At 50.7% G+C, this 27,824-nt stretch overlaps 1 protein-coding gene across 1 annotated transcript; it reads right to left on the bottom strand.

Annotated features, from left to right (window-relative positions):
- Positions 1-24: 24 nt before the first annotated feature.
- Positions 25-27,674, bottom strand: PYGM (glycogen phosphorylase, muscle associated). The gene is made up of 19 exons (XM_081842429.1): positions 27,306-27,674; positions 19,724-19,825; positions 19,484-19,562; positions 18,328-18,563; positions 17,280-17,391; positions 15,994-16,076; positions 13,942-14,085; positions 13,047-13,139; positions 11,295-11,441; positions 9,932-10,095; positions 9,642-9,756; positions 8,607-8,708; positions 7,334-7,481; positions 6,177-6,235; positions 5,612-5,753; positions 4,571-4,778; positions 3,565-3,699; positions 1,565-1,631; positions 25-722 (listed from the first exon to the last, which is right to left on the bottom strand). The coding sequence occupies exons 1-19, from the start codon at positions 27,546-27,548 to the stop codon at positions 570-572; spliced, it is 2,532 nt and encodes an 843-aa protein (XP_081698555.1). The 5' UTR covers positions 27,549-27,674; the 3' UTR covers positions 25-569.
- Between the last annotated feature and the right edge of the window lie 150 nt (positions 27,675-27,824).

Below are 27,824 nucleotides of genomic sequence, written 5' to 3'. Positions count from 1 at the left end.
CCTGTAAAAATATATTCCTGCGGCTGGCAGTAGTTTTTAAAACCTTTATTATTATTTTCATCCGGTATGGCGCCCTCTCCCCTCCAGGAGCCTTGTTGCCCCATTTTGACGAAACAGGCCAAGTGCTGCTTTAAAAGTGAGTAGATAAAATCCTCCCTCCCTACCCAGCAATACATCCCTTGAGGATAAAAATGGGACAGAGAAGCCCCCTTAAAAAGCAGGGAAGCCATAGACACCCCTCACCCTTTGAACAAAAGGAGGGCTTCAGAAGCAGAGATGGGTTGTAAAATCAAGGTGTGGCTCCCCCTTAAAATTAATAGCAGAGCATGGCAGTAAGGGGGGAGAAGGGGGACTGGGCCGAATTGCCTGCCCACAGCTCCTATGGGGCAGATTCTAAAATGGGGAGAGGGGGAACCTAGACAGAAAAACAATCTCCTCCTTTGACCTCCTTCCCCCTACAAGAAAAAGTGATTGTACATTTGGAGCCAGATGAAAAAGGGGGGGTTGGGGGACCCATTGATTTTGAGCTGCCCCGTTGAAGTTGCTGATGGCACATGGGGGGGGGTCCTTCACTCCCGAGGCTCGTCAGGGGCGGGGATCTTTTGGCGGCTGGGCTCAACACCCCAGATTTCACGGGCGTACTGGGCGATGGTGCGGTCGCTGGAGAACTTTCCGGAACAAGCAATGTTCCTGATCACCTTCTTGGTCCACTCCTTGGTGTTCTGCGGAGGGAGATCAAAACAGCGAATCATGAGAGGGAAGAAGGGAGCTTCCCCCCCCCACACACACACACATTTCAGTGTGTGGGCACCTGGACACCCCTGCCAACGTGTTCCCAAACCATTGGAGAGGACCAGCTCTAGGGGCCTCCTGCGGCCAGAGGTTCAGTTACAAGGATTTCCTTTTAAAGCTGGGATTCGTATTGTTATGAGTTTGTGGGCGCGAGACACCCTAAAGCCCTGGATGTAATAGGTGTTAGAATTTAATCATCTTTGCCTCTTGGCCTCCCTCCTCCCACTCATCTGCTTCAGCTTCTGCCTCTGATTCTGGACTTCTTTCTGCCACCGACTCTCCCAGCTCACTAAGCCCTGTTGCCGCTTTGCAGTCTGACCTCTCCTTGCCGTCCCACCACCACTCCCTGGGCTCTGAGCCTTCTTCCCTTGGAGGTTCCCCCCACCATTCCTCTTGTGTTCAACCAGTGCATGACACTCCCTCCCTCCACCGAGAGTCAGTTTGAAAGACAACGCCAGTGTTTTAGGTTAGGGTTTTAGGACTGGAGTTAGGAGTTGTGCAAGGGAGATACTAAGCAGTGGCTGGGGAAACACAGCCAGATGGGCAGGGTATAATAATAAATTATTATTATTATATTATTAAGCAGCAGACTCGGGTGACAGTCAGAGAGCAAGGGTTGAGGTCTCCTCGAGGCTGCTTGGCTCCCCTGTCATTCAACATGTCTGGGATTGACACCTGATCTATGAAACATACATGCACACGGCAACGGTCCTTTTTCACCAACGCCATCTCCATCCCACTACCATTGGGCTTGTGGGGGGCACTGCCTCACCTTATAAAGAGCATTGACCTTTTCTTGACATTTGATGTAGGACTCGTAATCGGCAAAGACTTTGAACCTACAGGGAGGGGAGAGAAGCATAACAACGCAATTCAAAGCGGTGGCGATGGGTTGAGCATTTATTCAAAATCCAGTTAAAACTCTTTCATTTAATTAATCCGACATAATTGATGGACTTGATCCAGTGGTAGCAGCTTTTCAAAGTCCGATAGTCATTTATACCTCCAGTGCTATCCCTGCTGCCCTCTTGCCTCTAAGCACAAGCGTACACACACACACACACACACACACACACACACACACACACACAGTCACTGCCCTCCCAGCCACTATGGTAACAGAAGCAGCCACAAAACAACTCCTACACACACACACACACACACAGAGAGAGAGAGAGAGAGAGAGAGAGAGAGGCATATCCAAAGAACAACCTGCAAGCTGACAATCCGCACCCAGCAAACCCCAGCAAAGCCTGTGGAATCATAGAATTGTAGAATTGCAAGGGCTCACAAGGCTTGCCTATCTGTGATGCAACGCAGGACTCTTTTGCCCAAGATGGGGCTCGAACCCACAACCCTGAGATTAATAGTCTAAGACTCTACTAACTGAGCTGTCCCAGGAGTTACAACTACAGGCTATCACAACATTTGGGAAAGCGTAAGCCATGAACAGTTTCCACACCCATGGAGGGCCAGTGCCGGGAGAGATGAAACATCAGGTCAGGAACGGGATTTGGAGGGGATTATTCCTTCCCACCAGTGCCACTTTAGGCTGCCACCTGCTGGGCAAATAGTGGCCCTAACAGAATACCATGGGGAGATGGGAGTTTTTCCACTTTTCTTTAATTAACTATAGGTGCATGGGGGGGGGCGCTGTTATTCAGACCAGAAAATAGAGAGAGAGGAAGCTTCTCTCTCCCCAGTCATGCCAGGGAGAAAACTCTACCCCTACCCAACATGAGCTTAGAAAAAAAAGATTTCATAGCCACTTTTTTCGTCAGGGGGAGGATAATCTTTGTCCCAATAAGGATCCCCATCCCACTTGCCACAACCCATGCCTGCAATTAAAACGAGAGGTGAAAGGTTTTCCCCAAAAGGCACAGTGGAATTGAACAAAAAAAGGATTAAACAAATTCACTGCCCCCGATGCCAGTTGGGCATCACAAGTGAGGGGGAGCTGTGAAACTCGAGTTCTGCTTGGGGGCTTCTGATGGGGGGCATCTGCTGGGTTACTGGGCAAAACAGGATGCTGGACAAGATGGGCAAAAGAACAACCCAACAAAGACTTTGGTTCTAAGCATTAAGCCCAGGAGTGAGGAGCCTCTGGCTATTCCACACACACCCCTGCCCTCCCAAAAGTTACAGGTAATGGCAGGTGTGGGGCAGGCAGAGACACAGCCCACAACTCTTAGCCCACAGCCAGTCCCTGCAGGAAGCCAGCTGGCTGGTCGGACTTCAAAGGAGCACCCAGGACTCCTGGCAACCCCTCCCACACCACCACTGCTTTGAAGTCTGACCTCATTGCTACATCAGGTGATTGGCAGGTGGGTGGTCCTCCCAGGATAGGTCAGCTGGTTGAGCACCAGGCTCTTAATCTCAGGGTGATGGGTTCGAGTCCCAGGTTGGGCAAAAATATTCCTGTACTGCAGCGGGTTGGACTCAATGACCCTCGTGGTCCCTTCCAAATTTACAAGTCCACACCTGTTGAATCTGGCCCATGAAGGGACAGGGGAGATTGAGATCTTGCCCACCACTGAGTGTTTGATCCTGAAGCTTCCCTCTCTCAAAAGGTGGGAAAGGATGCCTTGTGATCAGCGCCCAGGCCAGGTTCGTTTCATTCGTTTGTGGGGCGGACAGGGCGAGACGCACCTTGAGCAGCAGAGGCACCGCAAAAAGAGATGGAAAGGAAGAATTTGGCAGCGCTGAGGTCTCCAGAGGGTTCTGGCAAGCAAGGCAGCAACACTCCCCCACCCCAATGTCCAGCCGTCTCACCTGTCATGATACATGAGCATGTTGACAATGTCCTTAAAGAGGTCCGGCTGCTTGGGAGAAAAGAAGCCGCTGCTCAGCTGGTCAATAACTTGCTTCAGCTCAGGGATGTGGTCATAGTAGTCCTTGGCACAGTAGCTGCAGGGCAGGGGGCGAGGAGAAAGGGCAGAATTTAACTCGGAGCGTGTGTAAGTATCCATACCCTCCCAGGCCTTCCATATGTTCTTAGGTAAGGATAATGATTTCAGTGATGGCTGTGGCACCTCTAGCACCAGTGGTAGTCTAGCCCTGAAGACCGCTCACTCATGAACAACATTGGGAGAGGCCTACTGTGCTCATCTCCCACATAACCTTCCCAGGAACAACAACAACAACAACAATTTATTTATTAATTTATACCCCGCTCATCTGGCTGAGTTTCTCCAGCCACTCTGGGTGGCTCCCAATCAAGTGTTAAAAACAATACAGCATTAAATATTTAAAAACTTCCCTAAACAGGGCTGCCTTCAGATGTCTTTTAAAGATAAGAGCTGCTTATTTCCTTCACAACTGAAGGGAGGGCGTTCCACAGGGTGGGCGCCACTACACAGAGAAGGCCCTCTGCCTGGTTCCCTGTAACCTCACTTCTCGCAATGAGGGAACCGCCAGAAGGTCCTCAGTGCTGGATCTCAGTGTCCGGGCTGAACGATGGGGGTGGAGACGCTCCTTCAGGTATACTGGACCGAGGCCATTTAGGGCTTTAAAGGTCAGCACCAACACTTTGAATTGTGCTCGGAAACTAGTGGGTTGCTGTGAGAAAGAGGGGAGCTGGACTAAGATGGGTCTGAAACTATATAGGCATTTCAATCTCTAACAACAGGGGGCTGGCCTTTGCCTCCTTGCCCTCATGGTACGGCCCCTTTGAGCACTTCCAAATCGCAGCAAAGGCCAGAAGGCCGGGCAGAAGAAGCCCGGGAGCCAAGGAAGGTCAAAGGGGCCCAGAATGAGCAACCCCCACTGGCACACTCACCCTTTCCTGTCCAGCTCGTCCACGTCCTCCACCCGCATGCCGAAAATGAAGAAGTTCTCCTCGCCAGCCTCCTCAGCCATCTCCACGTTGGCACCATCCATGGTGCCAATCGTCAGCGCCCCATTCAGCATGAACTTCATGTTCCCGGTGCCAGAGGCCTCTGTGCCCGCTGTGGAGATCTGTTCCGAGAGGTCGGAGGCAGGGACAACTGCAGGGGAAGCAGGAGGGGGGTTCAGTGGGGAGCCCTGGGGTTGTCACACAAAGGGACAGGAGGAGCCCACCCAAGGGATGGGGAGATCTTCCGCCTTTCCAGCCTATGTCAATCACAGACAGGCTCATTTATAAGAACTCCATCCCATCTCCAAATTTTGTGTGTTTGTGTGGTGGTGGTTTTCAATCCACATGATTTTTTTAGAAAGTCAATGCAGATTTTAATCTGTTTCGTTACTTTAACTTTCTGAAAGTTTTCAAGACTTGTTTTTAATTTTTCTTATTGATAATTTCAATCTTTTTCATCTAAAACCACTTTGAGGTTGGTTGGTTTTAAAAAAAACCACCAAGAAGCGTACAAATTTTACGAAATAAAAAAATTGTACTAAAATATATTATCACAAAACATATTGATTTTTTTTTAAATCTTGATGAATGCATTTCTAAAAAAAAAAACAAATTCCTTCCAGTAGCACCTTAAAGACCAACTAAGTCAGTTCTTGGTATGAGCTTTCGTGTGCATGCACACTTCTTCAGATTCATGCACACGAAAGCTCATACCAAGAACTGACTTAGTTGGTCTTTAAGGTGCTACTGGAAGGAATTTGTTTTGTTTTGACTATGGCAGACCAACACGGCTACCTATCTGTAACTGCATTTCTAAACACATTCTAAAATATGCATTGCGATGCATCTTGGTGCGCAATTCAGGCAGAAGCCTTCATCTCAAATTTCGAAGGATAATGACATCCCAACCCCCAGATGAGCCCAGGTAGGGTGAAGCTGGTCAGCTGACAGAATCCCGCAAGCCCACCCTGGCCCCTGAGTTACCTTTTTCAGCCAGAGAGACACGGTAGTTCTCTAAGAAGATGACCTTGAGCCGATCTCCGATGACGGGGTCGTGATTGACAATGTCCCCAATGGACGTGATGAGTTTGATGATCATCTTGGCCATGTGGTAGCCGGGGGCAGCCTATGGAGAAGGGAAGATTTAAGATGACCGTAACAGGTGGGAGAAATGGGCCAAAACTTCTTGTTGCCATCCATCTGCCTCGAGAGACAATGGAGTGTGCCTCCGGGGGTGAAGTCAAACCGCTGCCTTATCTACGCCAAAGTGACCTCCCTGGGGCGCAAGCCTGGGCAGGGTGTATGGAGGTCCTGGGTCTGCAGACGACAAGGCCCCCCTCTGGGTCTCGCTGATGTGGTCCACAGGAAGGCAGAGCAAGATGTTTGGCACCAGTTTGGCTGCAGGAGTTGCAGGAAGCGGGTATACAAGGCGCCAACCAACCCTTTCCTTCCTATCTGCCCCACCCCTCTCCAGACTTGCCACCCGCACCCATACAACAACCCCCCCAGAACTTGTCACCCCCCACCCTGCACCGCTCATGGCTCTCACTTTGCCTCCAATCATGATCGTCCGTGGCACAAATTGCTTGTTTGGCTCCCTCTTGATCCCTGCAGGGAAGAGAAAAAGGTGAAAAAAACAGCAACACTCTGGGACCTCCTGCCCCAGATTCAGGGAGCTGCAATGCCCCCACCCCTGCAATGTCCCCACACCAGATTTCACCAGGTTGCCCAAACTCTCCCTCTAATGCTTGGCAGCAGAAAGGAGTTAAAGGAGGTTCTCTCTGGCGTTGCCCCATTCCAGCTTTGGGGTAGGAGAGGCCTAGGGCCACAGAAGGGGGAGAGGGGAAACCAGCCTTCCCACAACCCCCATTAATTAACATGACAGCATTAATTAACTTTACAGGCACCAAAGCACTGGTGGAAGTCTTCCTAGCCAGTTCGCCTGAACCCACTGGCTGTAGCCAGTGTTGGAGGACAGTATCAGTGTGTATGTGTCCATGTGTGCTTCCCAGACAATGCAGAGCCGACTTCTGCACATGAAATTGTGCAGGCATCAAAATGCCTTGGGCAAGCCCTCATCAGCCCCCGCTCCAGCTGATTCTTTCCGCATTTATAAAAACAATAAAACACTGCACATTATTTTAAAAAGGTAAAGGACTCCTGGACGGTTAAGTCCAGTCAAAGGTGACTATGGGCTTGCGGCGCTCATCTCGCTTTTCAGGCCAAGGGAGCCGGCGTTTGTCCACAGACAGCCATTGCCATTACAGTCGTACCTTGGTTCTCAAACGCCTTGGTACTTGGACGTTTTGGCTCCCAAATGGAAGTGAGTCAGTTTGCGAACATTTTTGGGAAGCCGAATGTCTGATGCAACTTAGGCAGCTTCCAACTGAGTGCAGGAAGCTCCTACAGCCAACTGGAAGTCGCACCTTTTCGAACAGTTCCAGGAGTCGAACGGAGAGAAGGAGCCTCTCCTTCTCTCTACAGCACCGCCCCCCTTCTCAGCCCTTCCAGGAGAGGAAGGGGCTGGTGACCACTCAACTCAGCCCCCTCCCTGGTGGCTGGAATCAACGTGGAGCCGCCAGTTCCCAACCCTAATCCCAACCAGTCCCAAAATGCGGAAATTAGGAGTTTGTGGGTGGGTGTCCCCACATCCCCCAGGGGAAGGGGACACCAAGGGGGTCAGAATAGGCAGAGCCCCCTACTCACGGTTGTAGAGAGTGATGATGTGGAGGCAGTTGAGCAGCTGCCTCTTGTACTCATGAATCCTCTTCACCTGGATATCGAAGAGCGAGTTGGGGTTGATCTTCACTTTGTACTCCTTCTCCAGGTAGGCAGAAAACTTCAGCTTGTTCTCCTGATGTGGGGGGGGGGAGGCAGAGGGGTGTGAGTTTTCCCAGATCACCCCCCAAAAAACACAACTGTGGACGCAAGAGAAACCCCACGGGGCCCAACTAACAAAAGGGATATTGCTGCTTACTAGAGCAAAACTTTTGATTCCAGATTCTCAAACTGCATTACATCCCCCCCCCAACCCCTATCCGGTGACTCTCTTCTGCCAAAGAAGGGGGCACATTATCGGGGGGCACCAAATACAGAACAGGACAGAGCGGGGGATTGCATAGCCTGCAAATGTCCTGGACCGGGACATCCCATTTTTTATCAAAAGAGCACAGAGGTCATTTGGGTTGACATGATCTCATGTGATTTTGCAGGGCAATTCCCTCTCCCCCCCCCCCAAAAAAAGTGCTTTTGTTCCAGGCCCGCAATTCTGTGCACTGCCTCCAAATGTGCATTTGTAGGCAGTGTGTGTGGAAAAAGTACTTTTGGGGGGCGGTGGCAGTGCAGTGCGAAATCACGCAACCAAAACAGCCGCCATTCTCTTGCAATAGAAAAGAGAGAGAGAATATGAATCAGCAAAACAGAAATATGTGACGAGCTACGTCCTGTATAGAATCAATACAGGACGCAGCATTTTACATTGAAGTACAGGACAATCCTATATTATACAGGATGGGTGGCAACCCTTCTGTCACCTCTGAGCATCAGCATGATTCCCACTGAATTCCAGTGAAAGATCTGGAAAGAAAGGAGGCAGTCCGCCAAACAGGCAGGAGGGGGGTCTTCTGGGTGCCAGCATGGCACAAGAGGCTTGTTACAGTTTACACACATGCGCTCACAGAGTGTCAGGGTACTGCTGACCACAGCCCCTTGTGGTGGGTTGCATATAACTGCAGCTTCTTCCCAGGGAAGGAATCTCCATAGCGGCTCCCCCCACCCCAGCTGCCCATTGGTTCGTCCTGGGCAGGAAGGAGGATAAAAGGACTTCCTTACTTGGCAGTTGAGCCTCCCTTGGGCAACACAGTCTACCAGAGCTCTTGTGTGTGCCTTGAATGTTTGGCCTTTCAGCTCCCAGGTCCCGGCTGTTTTTCAAACTCCTGCCACCAGCCCAGCCCTAGCCCATGGACCCCTTATTCCTCACCTGTTTGACTTTTGCCACATCCCGGATGAAACCTTCATCTTCCACAAAGTTCAGGAGTTTCTTCAGCTGATCCAAGTCGGAGATGTAGTCTTCCCCAATGCGCTGGAGGAGGAAATGGGAAGAGAAAACTCACCACAAGCCCCCCAGGAAGTGGGGAGTGTGGGGCACGCACCCTCTGCAACAGCAACCAGAGAGGCACCCCCTCCTCTCCCCTCTGTGCTGGCCGTTTTCCCTCACCCTTCCTGTCCGAACAGTAAGATTTACGAGTGTCCCGAGGCTTCACACAAGGCCAAACCTATCCCTGGTTTTCAACGCTCTGATCAGAGAAGGTGTGAAATAATAATCGAAAGCACCACCAAGCCACATGCAGAGGGTCTTTCTGATGTGCCATGTAAGAGCCACAGCCAGCTCATCTCAGGACCAAATGGGATGTGACAGTTAATTGCAGGAGTGCACCTGATGGGCACGTGTTTTGTTATGGAAACCTGCAAACTGAGAGGAAGCTTCCCTTAAAATGCAAATAGCAGTCTTTGGGGAGGCAGAGAGAGAAAGGGTTAAATTCCACACACACATATACTTCGAACGCAGCAATTAATGGCAGGCCCAGTTCGGCCATCTGATCTGCCATTTGGAGGAGGGGTCCCTTAAACCAGAAGAAAACTAGCATACAAACTCAAAGGTATGGATGCAAAAATTAATTTGATTCTATAATGCCAAGTGGAGGGGTAGTTAAGAAGAAATACAATGGCATTTTAGATCCAACAGATTTCAAAAAATCAATACTTCCACCTTTACACACACACAAACACACACACACACACACACAGCCTTAATCCAACTGTAATTGAGAATGTTGCATTAAAATGCCATTGAAGAGACTAAACGTCCATATTTTGGCAAGTGAATCAAATATGGGAGCCGACCGGCCCAAAATTCTTTGTTTGTTTTTCAAGTGAAACCTCCAAGACTTTGCATTTGGCCAAATGGGGAAGATAGCAAAGCCAGCAGGGAGGGCCTCATCCTGCTCATCTTCACCTCGGCAATGATTTCAGCCAGCCCTGGGTTGCACAAGACCAGCCAGCGACGGGGGGTGATGCCGTTGGTTTTGTTCTGGAATTTGTGTGGCTCAAACTCATAGAAGTCTTTAAACCTGGAAGAGGAGTAAGAGGAGAACTGCAGTTAGAGGCACTTGTGGAATTTGATGGACCAACACTCTGGCAGTTTCATATGTTCATACCAGCCACCCAACAATGTGTCATGGGACCAGAAGAGGGCAGGAAAGGGAAGGGGGGTGAAGCCTGCCTGTCGTGGGGCAGAGTACCTACACGGTGGCCTTCAGGATCTCAGAGTGGATGCGAGCCACGCCATTGACAGCATGGGAGCCCACGATGCAGAGGTGGGCCATGTTGATGCGCTTGACGCTGCCTTCCTCCACCATAGACATGCGGCGCATGCGGTCGAGGTCCCCGGGGAACTTGGCATAGACTTTCTGCAGGGACAGAAGGGCGCCCCAAAGAAGACATTAACACCCATTCCCATTTATAGGGCCCACCCCCTCCCTGCCATCTCTGCTCCAAGCCCAAAATTTCAAGCACAGAACCAGGGTTTGAATTAGAGCAGGGTTTCCCAAACTTGGGTCTCCAGCTGTTTGTTGGACTACAACTCCCATCATCCCTAGCTAGCAGGACCAGTGGTCAGGGATGATGGGAATTGTAGTCAGCTAGAGACCCAAGTTTGGGAAACACTGAATTCAAGGAAGTGGAACCAAACCCCCCCGACCAATTTGCTTTTAAAATGCCACCGGAGAGAGAGATGATTTAGCAAAAAGAGTGGGCATAGGAGTGTGTTCATTCAGCGCCCCCCAGTTTTCTGTTGCCCAACAATTCAGGCACTGACTGGAAGTGTCCTGAGGGGTGCCTTCCTCACTCAGCCCTTGAGCTCCTTCCCCAGAGGTAAATGAAGGGCCAGGGCCAGATTAAGACCTTTAGAGGCCCTACGCACCTAAAAGATTTTGGTGCCCCCATATATACCTATTTCAAAATATGAACAATAATAACACGCAAAATATAATTTTTATTTTTCAAAATGAAATGGAACCCACAGTAAGATGGAAAATAATGTTTGTGTACCTGCACTTTTATATATTTGAAAATAATTATTTTTTCCATTTGCAAAACCTTTGATCAAATCTTCAAAAACAAATCTTACGTCACATATCTGCTTCTATACATAGTGGAGATAAGGCATCATCCAACCTGTTTTGTTGCAATAGTTGTTCTGTTGGGATTTTTTACTATACTTCAGCGGAGAAAGTGAATGCTCAGATGAGCAAATTTGTGGCCATTCATGTTAAAAATCCGGCAACGAGGAATTTCTGCAGTGCCCTCCTTCCTCGATGCCCTAAGCACGTGTTTATTTTGCTTAATAGTTCATCCAGTCCTGGGGAGGGTAGCGTGGCGTAGCGTGGGGGGTGCAGGGGGGGCCGGCTGCACCGGGCGCAACATCTGGGAGTTAGGGTTAGGGGGCGCAAATCCACGGGTTAGGGGGTGCAAATTACTTGCCTTGCCCCGGGTGTTGACAACCCACGCTACGCCACTGGGTGCTGGGAAGGCTCCTCCCAACTCCTCACCCCCCTCCACCCGCCCCCAGTGGGCTCCCTTCTCTCCCACCTGGGGCTATTGTACTCACATCGAGGAAGCGCTGGTTGATCTCATAAATGATCTCCAGGTGGCGGGGCAGAAGGGTCTCCAAGAGGTGGACAGGCCAACGCTCCAGAGCCTCTGGCAGCACGGTGTGGTTGGTATAGGCACAAGTTCGCACTGTGACATCCCAGGCCTAGAAAGGACACAGAGAGAGACTGAGAGAGAGAAGCAGCAGCAGCAGCCCTTGAGCCAAGCTGGACCAGCTCAGGAGGATCCTGCTGCCTGATCGATTGATGATGGCTCTGCAGGGTCTTCAAAAGGGACCGGAAAACAGTGATGGAGAAAGCAGATAAGAGAACCCCACCCCACAATGCAACCCCTGAGGTATCCCTGGTGAGGAGGAGCACAACCGTGAAAGGGAGACCAGGTTAAAAGCTTGTTTCTAACAGGACTGCCTCCTGTTTCCTTGACATGCCCCTGGAACAGGAGGACATGGGCACAGGCCAATATACCCCTTTCAACACCGCTACTACCAACAATGTTTTTTAGAAAGGCTGTTGGGAAAGGAGCCCAAAATAAAGCCACCCTCCCACCACACCCCTTTCTGCCCTGCTGGCCCAGGCCTGACCAGGCTTTTGATTTCGTGGTTTCTCTGCCCACCTGGTAGGATTGCAGGACCTGAGCCCTTCCCAGGGTTTCATTTCAGCCAAAGCTACCAAGGGGAAGGGTCTGTGTTGGATCCTAGGGTTCGTTTTTGGAAGGGGTAAGCAGAGGCACTCTTTGAGCACCCCCAGAGAGCCTGTTCCTCACATCAGAGCAGCTGCAAGGAGCCCCCAGGAGCTGTCCTGGGATTATGTGGAAAGAGCCAATTCTCCGGGCATCCCTCCTATGGGAAACCTGCCTGGATCCCTCTCTGCCTGCCTGCCTGCCTGCCAGCGAGCCTCACTTGCCGAGCGCAGGGGTCCTTTAGAGAATGGGTGCTGGAGCAAGAGAGTGCTCAAGCCACCAGCTTCCCCCCTGCCTTGCCTGATCCCTGCCTGGGACCCTCACAAGATGAAGACGCTTCTTAAATATTCTTGCATTCTCTGAATGTTTATTTTTGTAGGGAATGTTCTTTGGCTTTTTAGCAGGAACACTGATGTGTTGGGGTTTTATACTGCTGAAAGGTTTTGAATTTGCATAGTTTGTAGCATTTGCATTTGCATGATTGTATTTTTGTGTGTATCTGTATTTGTGTGTATCTGGGAGGGTTTTGGCCTGACAGGCAGCATATAAATAAACAAGAACATTAACATAACATTCCTCTTCCTGCTGTCAGAGTTTCCTTTGGCTGTTGGGTCTCGTTTCATTTAGCGCTGGGGTCATATAAATGCATTTTATGACTGTGACTTCATTGTCGTTTTTTTTTTTTTTTTTAAAAAATAATATTTATTAAATTTTGTTTGACAATAAATATATATAAAAACATATCAATTTCAGATATCATCATTTCATAAACATCCTTGGACTTCCTCACGCCTCTTATTCCTACTCTCTAGACTCATAAGTTTTACCAGCAAATTATTAACTTAATTTAGTTTACCTAATTAAAATTTCCCAATATTTCCCAATATTCAAATCTCAAATTTAATCTTTTAAATTTCTTTTGTCATTGTCGTTTTAAATAGTCATAAGCTGCCTCCTCATGAAAAGGCGGGCTAGATATTATTTACATAAATAAGCTCCGTGGGGAAGGATTTCTGCATCCGTCCACCCTGCTCTGGCACCGACCGTTGCTTAGAGTCCAACAGCTCCTCACCTTGTCCCAGTCCAGCTTCTCAATGTCCACTAAAACCCTCATGAGTTCTGGGATGGCCAGAGAGGGGTGAGTGTCGTTGAGCTGAATAGCAACCTGGAGGAGGCAAGGAAAGAGAATCAGGTAGAGAGGTCCGACTGGAGAAATCAAGGCCGCCCTGTGGCTCCCTTCCCTTGGTGCCCTAAGCACATGATTATGTTGCCTTAATGGTTAATCCAAGGGACACGGGTGGCGCTGTGGGTTAAACCACAGAGCCTAGGACTTGCCAATCAGAAGGTCGGCGGTTCGAATTCCCATGACGGGGTGAGCTCCTGTTGCTCAGTCCCTGCTCCTGCCAACCTAGCAGTTCGAAAGCACGTCAAAGTGCAAGTAGATAAATAGGTACCGCTCCGGCGGGAAGGTAAACGGCGTTTCCATGCACTGCTCTGGTTCGCCAGAAGCGGCTTAGTCATGCTGGCCATATGACCCGGAAGCTATACGCCAGCTCCCTCGGCCAATAAAGCGAGTTGAGCGCTGCAACCCCAGAGTCAGCCACGACCGGACCTAATGGTCAGGGGTCCCTTTACCTTTTAATGGTTAATCCAGCCCTGCTCCCACCCCATTGCAGAGTCCCCACAGGAGGGAGGAAGTGTAACTGCCAGGAGCCCCCCATTTCCAGATGAACCTGGCTCTCCCTCTGGCCTCTGCACACTGCTGAGTGAAAACAGGCAGGCGAGGGAGCAAGGGAGGCCAGCTGCCGATCCTTGTCACCGGCTGCCACTTCTGCCGAGCCCAAGGGACAGAGAGGAGCAGCAACAGGCGCGGAGGAGACATTGGCAGGCGACTGACAACAACTCTGGCCCCAAACACCAGGCCAGCCTGCACTCCAAGCCCCCATCAGAGAAACCAGGCCCACTACCTTGTCTGGGAAGGCATCAAAAGAGGTGCGGACGGGGTCGCGGCTGCCAAACTTGGAGGACTTGAAGCGGCGGATGATGTCTTGCAGCGTGGCGGCCACGACAAAGTACTCCTGCTTCAGGCGCAGCTCCTTGCCCTCAAAGAACTGCGGAGGAGGGAGGCAAGGGGAACACAAAGGTCAGCACAAGGAAGGCAGGGGAGGAAGGAAGCGTAATGGCTGGGAGCCCTCCTCCCCCATTCCCATAAGCAAAAAATGAGCATTGTGGCAACTTAAGAGCAAAAGCCACATTTGTTTTTAAGACACCACAAGATGACTGCCTGGCCCCGCAACCTACTCAGTTGCCATATTTTGAAGAGCAAAAAAGAGGACACATTTGCCGACTTCTGCTTTTAACTACGGAACGCTCTGATGACTCTCATTTAAATACCCCTACTGTATGTAGCCTATAGAAGCTGTGATATATTGCTAGTAACAGCATTCTTAACTTACAACAACAACCTCATCATCATCATCATATTGCTCCCTCACTTGTGACATGGAAGTACTTGGGCTCATGAAGGTAAGTGTGCACTGAAAAATTTATTAAACTGTGCATATGGACTGTCCTTAAGGGCAGGGGGCTGTTACCTCTTGCCCTCTCAGACCCCTCCCCAATATCTTGCTGCTGAGTCAATGTGCTTTTAGTTGAGCCACAAGAGGACAGATTTATACAGTATGTAGATAGTTTAAGATGCTGTCCTGTTGTGATTCTCAGCGGCAGACTAGCTTAGCTGGGTGCCTTAGATCTGAGTCTAATGCACTGGGGGGGGGGAATATTGGGCTACTGTAAACAAACAAAAAAAACACAACCCTGGACATTTTGCCAAGTTTTAAAAATCCACCCAGACAGATTTTACTCCTGAAAAAGAGGACATGTTCGGGAAATAGGGGATGTATGGCAACCAGACCTGGAAAAGAGATGTGTCCTAGAAAAGGAGGGCGTATAGCAACCCTAGCAGGGGTCTCCCCTTCTGAAGTTTGTCCATGTCTCTCAAGAAATTGACAGGTGCTGTCCAGGATCCCATTGGGAGCCAGGAGTCCTGGGTTCTAATCACTCCCACTCTACCAACAGACAGAACAGCAGCAACAGAGGTGGAAAACAGAAAGACCTTTGGAAGCAAGGCTCCCAGTGTGTACCATTTCACAGTGCATTTGTTCCGTCTTTCGGCAATGTGATTTCTCACTATAAAGTTTACAACGTGTTTTCCTGAAATGTTTTTTTGATGCGTCTAGATCCAGCCTCAGAGGCAGGAGAGGAGGTGGGGGGGCGGGCAAGAGGCAGGCTGCTGAAGATTCCAGGGAGTCTCCCCCCTTCTTCTGCAACCAGCTCCCCTCCTCCCGGAACACACAGAGAAACGAAGACAGCAGAGCAAAGAGAGAGAAGGTGAATAAGTCTCAGATTGCTGGGAGTGGTGGGAAGGCAGGGTCCTTCAGTCCTTGCAACTGCCTCATTGGGACAGGGTTGCTGTGATCACGAGGCCTGCGCTGTTTTGGTTTCTTTGAATAAAGAGCTAACTTCACTGACACCAAGCGTTTTTTAATGCTCACCTGCTCCTGACTCCAGCTCCTGACACCAGGTGACACGAGAGAAGACTGGCTGGGGGCTCAAGAACAAGAGGGGGGAGCTCTGCTGCCCTGCCTGCTGCCTGGGGAGGTTGCCCCATGCTGTCCAATGGTAGGGCTGGTCCCTGTCTCCTTCTCCCCCTCATCTCACTCACACTGCTGCTCTGGAATGTAACGCCTGGGGGGAGGCACACCACTTTTATGCTGGGCCGTCCCAGAGAATACTGGAGACCACAAACTGGGAGCGCCTGGGCTTGGTCCTTCAGCCAGCATAGGTAGGAGAAGAGGGCTCAGAAACCACCTCAGACTTTTATTTTCTTCTGCTCGCTCTCATCATGTGTGGTATCAGATGCAAGTCTAGCCTCTACATTAGTCTCTCCCCCCCCCCCAACTCCCTGAATTTCTGGAACATTCTCTCACACATCAGGAAGCTGAAATTACAGAACTTACGTTGTCGTTGGGATACAGGACCCGGGAAATGTTCTCAGCCAGGTTTCTGTCCAGCACTGCCTGGATGTAGCCACCGACATTAACTGGGAGAGAAGGGGAGAGATGCAATCTATTCAAATGGGGCAAAAGTTATACAAAGCGGTCAGAAGCTGCCTTGGAGGGGGCTGGACTAGATGACCACCTGTGTCCCTTCCAACACTATAATTCTATGGTTATAAGTCAGCCTGTTTCTCTAGCCAGCTCAGTGCTGCCTGCTCTAACCAGCAGGAGCTTTCCCAGCCTGACCTGGTGGTGGGAACTGAACCTGGGACCTTCTGCAGGCCAAGCAGGTAAGCTCACGAAGAGATGGGAAGCCACCTTAGAGCAGGTCGCCCAGCCCAGAGCATGGCGCCTGCGTTCTCCAGGGTGGTCTCGGGCACCTGCTGGCACCTGGTTCTTTTCTTAAGCGGAGAGATGCCAGCAGAGGTTCTGCATGCCAAGCAGGTATTCTGCCACTGAGCTATGATGGCCCCTCCCCTAAGTGAGGTGCAAGGAAACCTCTAAGGATGTCCTGCACCCACAAATGCTGCAGAGTTCTTGTCAGTAGCCAACACACACTGAGAGACAGACATATGGAGTGAGCAAAGAAGGAGCTTCCTGTCTAGCAGGCATTGATAGGCTTCTCCTCCATTAATTTGTCCAGTCCTCTTTTAAAGCCACCCAAGTTGGTGGCCATCGCTGCTTCCTGTGGCAGGGAGTTCCACAGTTTAGCTATGCACTGCATGGAGAAGGACTTTTATCTGTCCTGAATCCAACATTCAGCTTCTTCGGATGTCCAAAGTGTTAGGAAGAGGAAAAACTTTTCTCTATTGACTTTCTCCAGATCTGAAAGGCAGGAAGCTGCCCCACACTGAGTCCACTGTCTACACTTACAGGCCCCGGTTCTCTAGGGTTTCAGGCAGGGAGTGTTCCCCATCCCATGTGGAGACGCCAGTGGGGCTTGAACCCAGGGGACCTTCCGCATGCCAAGCAAACGCTCTGCCTGCTGAGCCACACAAGGCCTTCTCGGTAGTGGCGCCCACCCTGTGAAACACCCTCCCTTCAGATGTGAAGGAAATAAGCAGCTATCCTTTCTTTAAAAGACATCTGAAAGCAGCCCTGTTCAGGGAAGTTTTTAATATTTAACGCTGTACTGTTTTTAACACTTGATTGGGAGCCGCCCAGAGAAACTCAGCCAGATGGGTGGGGTATAACTAATAAATTATTATTATTATTATTATTATTATTATTATTATTAATCCACTTACAGTCCTTCAGGTTGAACTCGTTGGGCGCCCGAGCAGACCACAGCCGCATGGTGTTGACGACGTTGTTGCGATAGCCGGGGACGGGGGTGTCGTAGGGGAGGGCAAGGACCACCTGCAAGGCAAGGGGGAGGGTTCTGAACTGGCCTTGGGCCCCCCTGCTGAGCACCCACCAGCAGACAGCAAACCTGGTCAGGCTGCCTGGGATGAAGAGGGGCACAGCAGCAAGACCCCCACTCCTGCAAGAGACTAGGAGGGACTAGGAGCAGGGAGGGCGGACCTCGAGGTTGCCTTGGTTGGCCACTGCCAAGGGCACAGGCCTAAGGGGTGCGTACAAAAATTGCACCTCTCCACTCTGGCTCGAAGTGACCAGGAGCTCACCCACTCGGCTGCACACTGCCCAGGCTGCTCTGGGCACAGGAATCTGGCCGCTGGCGTGGGCCGTCAGAGCAGCCCTGTAGAGCCCCCTCCCCAGTTGGCTGGTGGTGCTATTTAAAGTGTGGGCAGAGCACCAGCAGAGCTTGGAGGGAAGAAAGAGCAGGAGGCGAGAGTTGCAGGAAGGGGGGGACGCAAGAAAGGAGGCAGTTGGGAAAGGAAGGAGGGAGGCAAGAAGGCAGGCAGACCGATGGAGGAGGAAGTGGAGGAAGAGAGCAGAGCAAACCCAACCTTGATGGATCTGGAGGAAGACACTGGCAGAGCCCAGAACGCAACAAAAAGCAAACCTATTGAGTTTTTGGTCCATGGTCTCTCCAGGCTTCAGAGGCACCAATTTAACTCCTTGCCAAGGGCCCAAAGGAGCCTTGTCCCCCCTAGCTATGAGCTCAGCACCATTTCTGGCCCCGGCAAGCCACGCCAGGGCGCATCTGTGCACATCTGAGCACACACACGCCATATTTGGACCAGGGAGGTAGAATCCTTATTATCATTGTTGATTACATTTCTATGCCACCCATCATCCGAAGGTCACAGGACGGTTAAGCCATATAAGAACACAAGAATACAAAGCAAATCTACCCCCGCCTTCCGGTACCCTCCTCTCATTCCTACTGACCTGGGTGTCTACCCATTTCACGCCATCGTGGTCATGCTGGACGCGGCCGTAGAAATGCACGGGGATCATGTACTCTGGGCGGGCCTTCTCCCAGGGGTTCCCGTAACGCAGCCAGTCATCAGCCTCCTCCACCTGCCAGCCCCCGCAGATCTTCTGGTTGAAGATCCCGAACTCGTAGCGGATGCCATAGCCATAGGCTGCCAGGCCAAGGGTGGCCATGGAGTCCAGGAAGCAGGCTATTTGGAGAAGGAAGGGAAAGGGTTAGCGGAGCCAAAGGGGGTTTGGGCTGCATTCCTCTAGGGCTTCCACAAGAATGGATGGATTGGTTGAGTTCAAATATATGCCACTTCCCCACAACAGGCTGCTGGGCCAATAGCGGCTTACAGCAAACATTAGAAGTGTCCAAATACAGAGCATTGGAAATACCATTACAAGATATGTCAGTATAGGACTAATTTAGCCAGCCAGTCCTGGTGATCATCTAATGTTTATTGGATGGATTTTCCCCCAAAATTGATTTTTGAATTCTGAATTTATTGTTATTCACATTTTATACTGTATTTTATGCTGTTTTTTTGTTGCATCAATTAAGTGTTCTAAATTTGTTGTTAGCCGCCCTGAGCCCAGTTTTCTGAACCAGGAAGGGCGGGGTATAAATAATAAAATATTATTATTATTATTATTATTATTAAATTTTAAAATGGCAAAAAACATCAATTTGGCAAACGCGAGGGAAAAGGAGCAAGCTTGTTTTCTGTTGCTCTGGAGGGGAGGACCTGAATCAGTGGACTCTTGTGACAAGGAAGGAGATCCCGGCTAAACATTAGGAAGAACTTTCTGGCAGTAAGAGCTGTTTGACAGAGGAATGGACTCCATCAGGAGCTGGCGGACTCCCCTACACTGTCAGGGGTTCCTTAACTCTGATTCCTGCCCTGCAGAAGTTGGGATAGATGCCTCTCGGGGTCCCTTCCCATTCTATGATTCCATGGGACAGCCATGTTGGGAGGAGGAGGAAGACCATCAACACACGAGTGCCCAACCCAGATCCTTGGCAGCCACAGGAAGGCCACGGTCATCCTAGCCTCACCAGGAGATGCTGCCAGGGAGAAAGAGGTGCTTTCAAAGCAGGGACTCAGCCCCTCCTCTGATGGCTCACCTGCCAGGCGCCCGAGCCCTCCGTTACCCAGGCCAGCATCTTCCTCGATCTCCTGCAGCTCTTCCATGTCCAGGCCGAGCTGTTGGACAAAAGGAGGGTGCGGAGGGGAGAGGGGGTTGAATTAGCTCAGATGGGGGTGGGGGGAAGCCCCTAGACCCAGGAACCTCCCACGCCTCCTTGGCCCATCACCACCAACCACCTTATCCACGCACACCCCAGACCCCTTAGCAGTCCCCAAACCTGGTAGGTAGCTTCATCGCAGGCATTCTGCAAGGCCAGGTTGACCATGGTGTTCTGCAAAGTGCGCCCCATGTAGAACTCCAGAGACAGGTAATAGATGCGCTGCAGGAGGAAGAAGATTGAGGAGGAGTTTGGGAGGAGCAAAGGTGGACCTGTGAGCTTGTATTGTGTTTACGGGAAGGAACTGTGCGCTGCCGTCTCCCACGGAGAGGATTAGATTTGGATTGTTGTTCTTATCACCATTGCGTTGTTTTTATTGAACAAGATGTTGCGCCTTGGTCACCTTCGGCTTCTTGTTGTTTTGAAACACAATAGATTTTCTTTAGTTCCGCAAATATAAATATGGCACCGAGAACAATACTTTTAACTCTTTTTGAAATAAGTATTATAGTAAACTAGAGCTTAGTACCGGAAAAGGTGGCTGGCAGATTGACAGGTAGGAAGGAATATTCATAGGAAAAAATAGATACAGTGGTACCTCAGGTTAAGAACTTACCGTATTTTTTGCTCTATAAGACTCACTTTTTCCCTCCTAAAAAGTAAAGGGAAATGTGTGTGCGTCTTATGGAGCAAATGCAGGCTGCGCAGCTATCCCAGAAGCCAGAACAGCAAGAGGGATCACTGCTTTCGCTGCGCAGCGATCCCTCTTGCTGTTCTGGCTTATGGGATTCAGAATATTTTTTTTTTTTTTGTTTTCCTCCTCCAAAAACTAGGTGTGTCTTGTGGTCTGGTGCGTCTTATAGAGTGAAAACTACAGCAATTCGTTCTGGAGATCCGTTCTTAACCCGAAACTGTTCTTAATCTGAGGTTCTGTTCTCATCCTGAAGCAAAGTTCTTAACCCAAGGTACTATTTCTGGGTTAGCAGAGTCTGTAACCTGAAGCATCTGTAACCTGAAGCATCTGTAACCTGAGGTACCACTGTATATAATTGGACATATAAAATAATTCCATAATAGTTTACATCATCTCCAGTAACATATCCAGGCGACCATTTTCTTGTATCTTATTTCACCAAGACATAACAAACATGCCCCACTTTTCCAGAGGGGCTGTTGCAAACTAAAGCCTAAACCACCATTGCTCAATTTACTGTGCCTCATTCGTGGCAGCGAGACTTTGCCACGCAGGAGGGAAGAAGCAAATTTATTGAGGGTATGAGTGGTCAAGGCTGGAGGCAGGATCCCACTCCCTACTGGCTGAGGGGCTCTGGGGAGCAGGAGAAAAGCCCCACTGCTTTGGGGGCACTCAAGACATGCCGCTGGCATGAACTAAACACTGGTAGAACTCCCTGATGCACCAGCAAAATGCTACATGGGTGCAGCTGGTCCACCTGCCAGTGCGGAAAGCAAGTCACGGATGGGGTGCAGGGGGCAAGCAAGGGCACAATCACTTATCTTTAAAACGCTTTGTTCATTATTGGCATAACGACGCACCCTCTTCTTCAGCGGATATGGCCCATTTGTTTTATAGCTCATCAATACCAAATTGTCTGTATCATTCCACACATGTCGGTTCAGAAATAAAGACTCAGTGTGATCAACACAGCTAATCCCAGGTAAATACGTCTAGAACTGCAGCCTTATTTCACAATTTGCATTTCTGTTTCATGATTTGAAATTTGTAATATATAAAGCCTGCCTGAGACACTGGCTGAAAGCAGCAGATGTGAGCCACACAGCCCCTATTAAACTGCCTTATACCAAATCAGGCTATTGGCTGATCTAACTAAAAAAGAAAATAAAAAGAAAAGGAGGCTCCAGTCCTCGCGGTTTTGGATAAAAGGCTGATTTACATAGGGACACAGTGAGTCATGCCATTGACCCATATAACCTCCATATGTTATTGGACTACAGCCCCCATCAGAGGCGGATTTAGGGCAGTGTGACCAGTTCTGCCGCACTGGACACTGAGCCTAGGGGGCGCCGCAGCTACAACATAGTGAATTGAGCAGAACGGAAGGCGAGAGGATGGGAGGCACAAAATTTTGGGTGCTGTGGGAATTTGAAAGACCAAAGTCTGCCGCTGCTTCCATCACCCCTGGCCAGTGGCGTAGCGTGGGGGGTGCTGGGGGGTCCGTCCGCACCGGGCGCAACATCTGGGGGGGGGCGCTCGCACTCACAGCTCTCTGCCCCTACCTGGCTCACGGGTTAGGGGGCGCAAATTACTTGCCTTGCCCCGGGTGCTGACAACCCACGCTACGCCACTGCCCCTGGCCATTGGCCGTGCTGCCTGCAGGGGCTGATGGGAGGCACTACATTGCTTACCTCTGGTCTACACAAACTTGCAGCAGCTCTCCAGCCTTACACAAAGAAGTCTTTTCCAGCCCTACCCAGGGGCTGAACCCAGCCCCTGCTGTGTGCCAGTGGTCCCTCCTGGGAGCACAGGAAACTGCCTTGTATCAGAACAGGCAGCTTGTCCAACTTGGCCTCCAGGGGTGACACACAGACCCCTGGAGATGCCAGGGATCAACCGTGGCCCTTTCTGCCCACCTGCCTGCCAAGCAGGGGCTACAGGTCCCCCTCTTGACAGTTCCCCTCTATTCTACCAGGAACTTAGGCGGTAGCTGTGTGGCCACTTCTGCATTGCAAAAAAGAGAGATAAAGGCAACATCTCTTTTTGGATGTTATAGGTGCAAATTTAGAAATATTATAAGTTACATAGAAAAGTAATGCATCTCACCCACAACAGACCAGCCAGCCTATGTGCCTGCTTGGTTACTCTCTATATTGCATTCAGTGCTATTTTAATAATAATAAGGAGGAGGAGGTGGTGCTGAAACTCACTATGAATACCCCACTTATAATGGCAATGGCACCCACCTGAGAGGTGCCGGAACTGAGTTCTGGCTGGGGAAAAAAGCCCTGATTGCATTTCTATCCCACTATTTTTTCAGGAAGAGCTCAAGGTGACTTACATGGTTCTTTGTCTCCTCATTTAACTCCCACAACAACAACCCTGTAAGGTAGGTTAGACTGAGAAGCAGTGACTGAGCTCAAGGTCACTCCCCACAGAGCTTCAGGCAGAGGGCCTTCTCGGTAGTGGCGCCCGCCCTGTGGAACTCCCCCCCACTAGATGTCAAAGAAATAAACAACTACAGTACCAGACTTTCAGAAGACATCTGAAGGCAGCCCTGTTTAGGGAAGCTTTTAATATTTGATGGATTACTGTATTTTAATATTTTGTTGGAAGCCGCCCAGAGTGGCTGGGGCGGGGTATTATTATTATTTTTATTACTTCATGGCTGAGTGGGGATTTGAGCCTTGGTTCTCCAGGTCCCAACCAGACATTCTAACCACTAGGCCACACTGGGTTCAAGGCTTCCACCCACTTTCTGCCCAGCTGCTCGCCTTTCTTGCAGTTCTTTTAGATTTAAACAGAACTTGGAAGAGGACTGTCCTCTGTGAGGTAGGACACTCGGCCACATGGTACTTGGGGGGCCAACCAGCCATGGCTGGGATCAGCCCACATGCAGGGGAACCACAGGGGTGGACTGGGAAAGGGTGTTATAAGGATGGAGATAATGTAAGCAAAGCTCTCTGAAGTTTTAGAAAACACCACATCAATATATTATCTTTATGTAGTATTGTGTCAGCATTGTTAGAGGGGATTCAATTTGGCAAGCAGATCCCACCTCCTGATAAGCCCAGCCTCTCCTCATCTGGATCAGCCTGTGTCCAGTAAGGAATGCCTCTGAGATATTCAAAAAGCAATGTGAGATAGATAGAGATAGAGATGATAGAGATAGAGATAGAGATAGAGATAGAGAGATAGAGATAGAACAGGCAGCAAAACTTTACAAAAGTTTGTTCTGTTTTAGGGCACATTTTCTTTGGGGGCGAAAATAGTGTTACTGTAGTTTGTTTCTCAATGGCTGGCTGACACAGGCCAGCGGCAGAGAAGCAGGCAATGCTAGTAAATGTGAGTTTATTTGCAATGCTATCCTAATCTCGATTCCTGGATATTTTGGGAATTGGGTAGAGTTACTCAGGCTGCAGCCCTAGGCACATGCGCTTAGCATGTAAGCCCGGGTTGAGGAATGAACGCAGAAGAACTTTGCTTCTGAGCAAAGATTCGCTAGATGGTGCTGTCGGGAGGGGGGAGGCACTCTGTACATGCCCAGAGGCACTCTGCTTTCCTACTCCTACACATATTCTGTCGCTCCACTTAAAGTGCTCATTGCAGATCATTTCCCCGCACTAAATGTGTGACCAGAAACATTTCTGAACAGCAAAATTCCCAGTGTGGTCAATGCCTGGGATAGGACATCCTGCACCAGCCGAACTCTTGGCATTCTCCAGCTGAGTGCTTGCAAAATACTCATCCCCTTAAGAAGAAGCTCCATCTAAGGAACCTTTGTTGGTGCCCAGGTTTACTACCACGACTTACTAACCATTAGCAGAACTAATTTATTTATTTATACATGTGATCTACAGCATACCATTCCTCCAGTGAGTTCAGCCCTGCTTGAATGCATACGCGTACTGCAGATATTATTAGCTAGCTTGATTTCTCTGAGTATGGACCCTTACATAATCAAAAGGGCACCAACCATCCAAACTAAGGAAGTATCTGCAGGGTTGGGGAAATGCAGAGTTTGCAGAAGTACAGAAAACATTTATTAGAGACCCCACTCTGCAAAAACAAAGAAACAAACATAACCACAGCCAAATAAGAACTGTGCACGATATAATCAGAATGCTATTGGAGGGGGGGACCCAAAGGAAGGAAAGAGAATGTGCTGGAAGATGGCAGAGCTGGTCGGCTGGAACCCTGAAGTGCAGCACATGCCACACTGCAATATTTTGTTGCAGGCTCCCTACTAATACTACTACTACTACTAATAATAATAATAATTTATATTCTGCCTTTTCTCCATTGAGCTTAAAGCAGTTTGCAGGGTTCTCCCTCAATTTATCTTCACAACAACCCTATGAGGGAGATTAGGCTAAAAGAGAGACTAAGGTTGCCCAGTGGGCAGAGTGACTGAATAGAGCATGGGTAGACAACCTAAGGCCCGGGGGCCAGATCCAGCCCAATCGCCTTCTCAAACCAGCCTGTGGACGGTCCAGGAATCAGCGTGTTTTTACATGAGTAGAATGTGTGCTTTTATTTAAAATGCATCTCTGGGTTATTTGTGGGGCATAGGAATTTGTTCATTTCCCCCCCCCCCCAAAAAAAAGGTCTGAGGGACAGTGGACCAGCCCCCTGCTGAAAAAGTTTGCTCACCCCTGGAGTAGTGGTTTGGAGCAAAATCTCTCCTGTCCTCTGACTACTCTGGTCCTCAACTTAAAGTAAATTTACTGCAGCAGTGGCAGCATCATGGCTCCATGAGAATGACTTCCCCCCCAGTGGCAGATGAGATCCAGCCTCCTCCACACAGCTGGAACAAGCAGAGCCGGAGTCCAGGGCAAGTCACCTGGTAAGCTCTGGGTGGGATCAAGCCCCCTTGGCATTTCTCACTCCAGATGAATCCATGTCCTCAGAAATGACTGCGGCATTCTGAGCATTCTCAGAGGCACTCCTATTGTTTGTTGTTTCATACGTCTCTAATTCTTAAACCCCTCTCTGTAAATGGGGGGGGGGGAGCACAATGTGGGTTTCTTTGGAGAGCTAGCAGATGTGAACCAAAGAGTGGAGATTGCAGGGAAAGAGCAGATTTTGGCTAAACATCAAGGGAACTTTCCTAAAGGGAAGAGCTCTCGGCCAGTGGGGCAGCCTTGCCTCAGGGGGGTCGTGAGTGCTCCTTCTCCCTTCCTCTCCTTTGCTAGAGCTACTTAAGCAGAAACTGGGCAACCAGCCACCAGGGATGCCAAAGTCCAGCTTGCACCCTGCGCTGAGGTGGGGGTTGGGCTGGATGACCTCCCAGACCCCCCTTCAGACTCTTACATTCTTTGATTCTACAGTCTGGGACTCAGCCACAGCACTGGTGTGGTTGCCAGCACAAACTAAGCCCCTTTTTGAGAAACTGGGAATGAGTAGCAGGCAAGGAGGCATCACAAAGGAAAGGTGTTTCCTCTGGCAGAAGGAACCTGCGGCCAGGTACCCCTCCAGAACCAGAACGCAAGGCCCACCACTGCTGCTGCTGTTCCTCCACCGGCCGGCTGACCTTTCCAAGCTCCACAAGCCGAGACCGGCCCATCTTGGGTCTGCTTCTGTCAGCTGTATCTGGTGTCCTTCCCCCGGAGCCCTGGTGCTGCTGACACAGGCCTATCCCGAAATTAAATGGCAAAAGTTCACAGCAAATGTCAGGCTGGGCTAAATTTAAAGAGGACGGGAAGGAGCTGCCTCCCCTGGCTGGGCCCATCCCTTTGTGATGCAGAGAGAGACCCCACCTCCACCCCAACCCCAGCCTCTGGAAAGCTGAAATTGGGGTGGGTGGGGCAGATCTCCTGGATGTTCAAATGCACCTGGGTGTGCAGAATGAAAGTTGGGGGGGGGGCTGCTTTGCCTGGTCTTTGAACCTGAAGCCAGGTCAGCTTAGTGACCCACACAGAACATAAACTATGGAACTCCCTGCTGCAGGAGGCCACCCACATGGATGACTTTAACAGAGGAGTAGACATATTAATTGAGTGGGGGGCTGTTGATGGCTGCTATCCATGATGGCGGAAGGCAGCAATGCTTCTGAATACCGCTGAATGGAAAATGGGAGAGGGGGGGTTGTATTCCTTTCCCACACCTGCCACCTGAGGACTTTCTTCCTGCAAAGGGCTGGAACCTTTGGGTGGAACACCTGCTTGGCATGCAGAAGTTCTCCCCCTAACAGACCCCCCAAACAGAAGGGGTTTTGCCCTCCAAGCTTCAGGTGGGCGTCTTGGGGCTTTTTGGCCCTCCATCCCGACCCGCGGATGGGAGCAGACGGCCTCTCTCTCCTGCAGGCGGCGGGGAAGCGTCTTAAGCAGCTATTAATACCCCCCGACCGAAGACTGGCTTGGATACCCCGCCTCCCCTGTCGCCCCGCCCTCCGGAGGGGCAGCTTCGACACCTGGAGCCACGGGGAGGAGAGGCCGGAGCTTGCTGGAACCCAGACATGCAAAGGGCACGGGGGGAGGGGGGGTCCGGAATAAGACACCGGGAGGAGCGGGGGGGGGGGGGAGAGAGAGGCTGACACCAGTTTGAAGAAGGCACGGAGTGCGAAAGGTCAGGCAGAAGGCAGACGCTCCACAGACAGTACTTGAAAGAGCACCCCCCCCAAAAAAAAGTATTCCCCCTCCCCAATCCTTCCTCCCAGGTCACCGTCTAGTCTCATTGAAGGAACGGAGTAAACTCCTTGCTCCCTCCCCCAGCCGACTTTGGAGGTGGGGGCAACCCTGAGCGGACATCCACACCCCTCCACCGGCCCAGGTAGGGGCGGCAACTTAAATAAAATATGGGGGGGGGGCAAGTAAGCACCGCCCCGTATATTGATCACATGACGGAGCTCACCCATACTATTTCAATGTCAATACCCATCAACTTGTGGGGGGACTCAAATATTTGGGGGGGCGCCTATGGGCCCAGGGTCCTCTCTCGGCTGGGAGCCACCAGCTCCTCCCCCCTCCCGCGCTCCTTTGATCTCCTCCTCCTCCTCCTCCTTCCCACCTTGGGGTCCTTCTCGTAGTAGTACTGCTGGGTGCGGATCCATCGCCCGACGAGGTGGTCGCGGACGGTGTGGGCGAGGGCGAAGTAGTAGTCGCGCGGGGTGGCGACGTTGCGGTCCTTGACGAGGGTGAAGTGCAGGTGCCGGTTGAAGTTCTTCTTCAGGTCCGTCACGTTCTCCACGCCCGCCAAGCCCCGCACGCTGATCTGCTTGCGCTTCTCGTGGTCGGACAGTGGCCGAGACATCCTGGCGGCAGGGAGAGTGGCGCGGAGCGGGCGGCTAGGTAGACGGCAGGAGGAGGACTCGACGGGGCGGGCTCCGGGGGCGCTGCGCTCTCCGCTTCGGCACCAGCAAATGCGCCCCAAGCCCCTCCCCTGGGGCGCTATTAAACCCCCGGCCCCTGCTGCATTATTCAGCAGGGGGGAAAGGACCTCCCCCTCGTGCCTTCGACCCCGCCCACGCGCCCAGGGAATCCCTCGCGCCTCCTACGCCTCCTGGGGAGAGAGAGCCCAGAGGCTGCA

The sequence above is a fragment of the Podarcis erhardii genome (assembly GCF_964252035.2).
Source record: "Podarcis erhardii genome assembly, chromosome: 15".
Classification (NCBI taxonomy): domain Eukaryota; kingdom Metazoa; phylum Chordata; class Lepidosauria; order Squamata; family Lacertidae; genus Podarcis; species Podarcis erhardii.
Note: the sequence above shows the minus strand (reverse complement) of the source record. Positions and strands in the feature narration are given on the sequence as shown.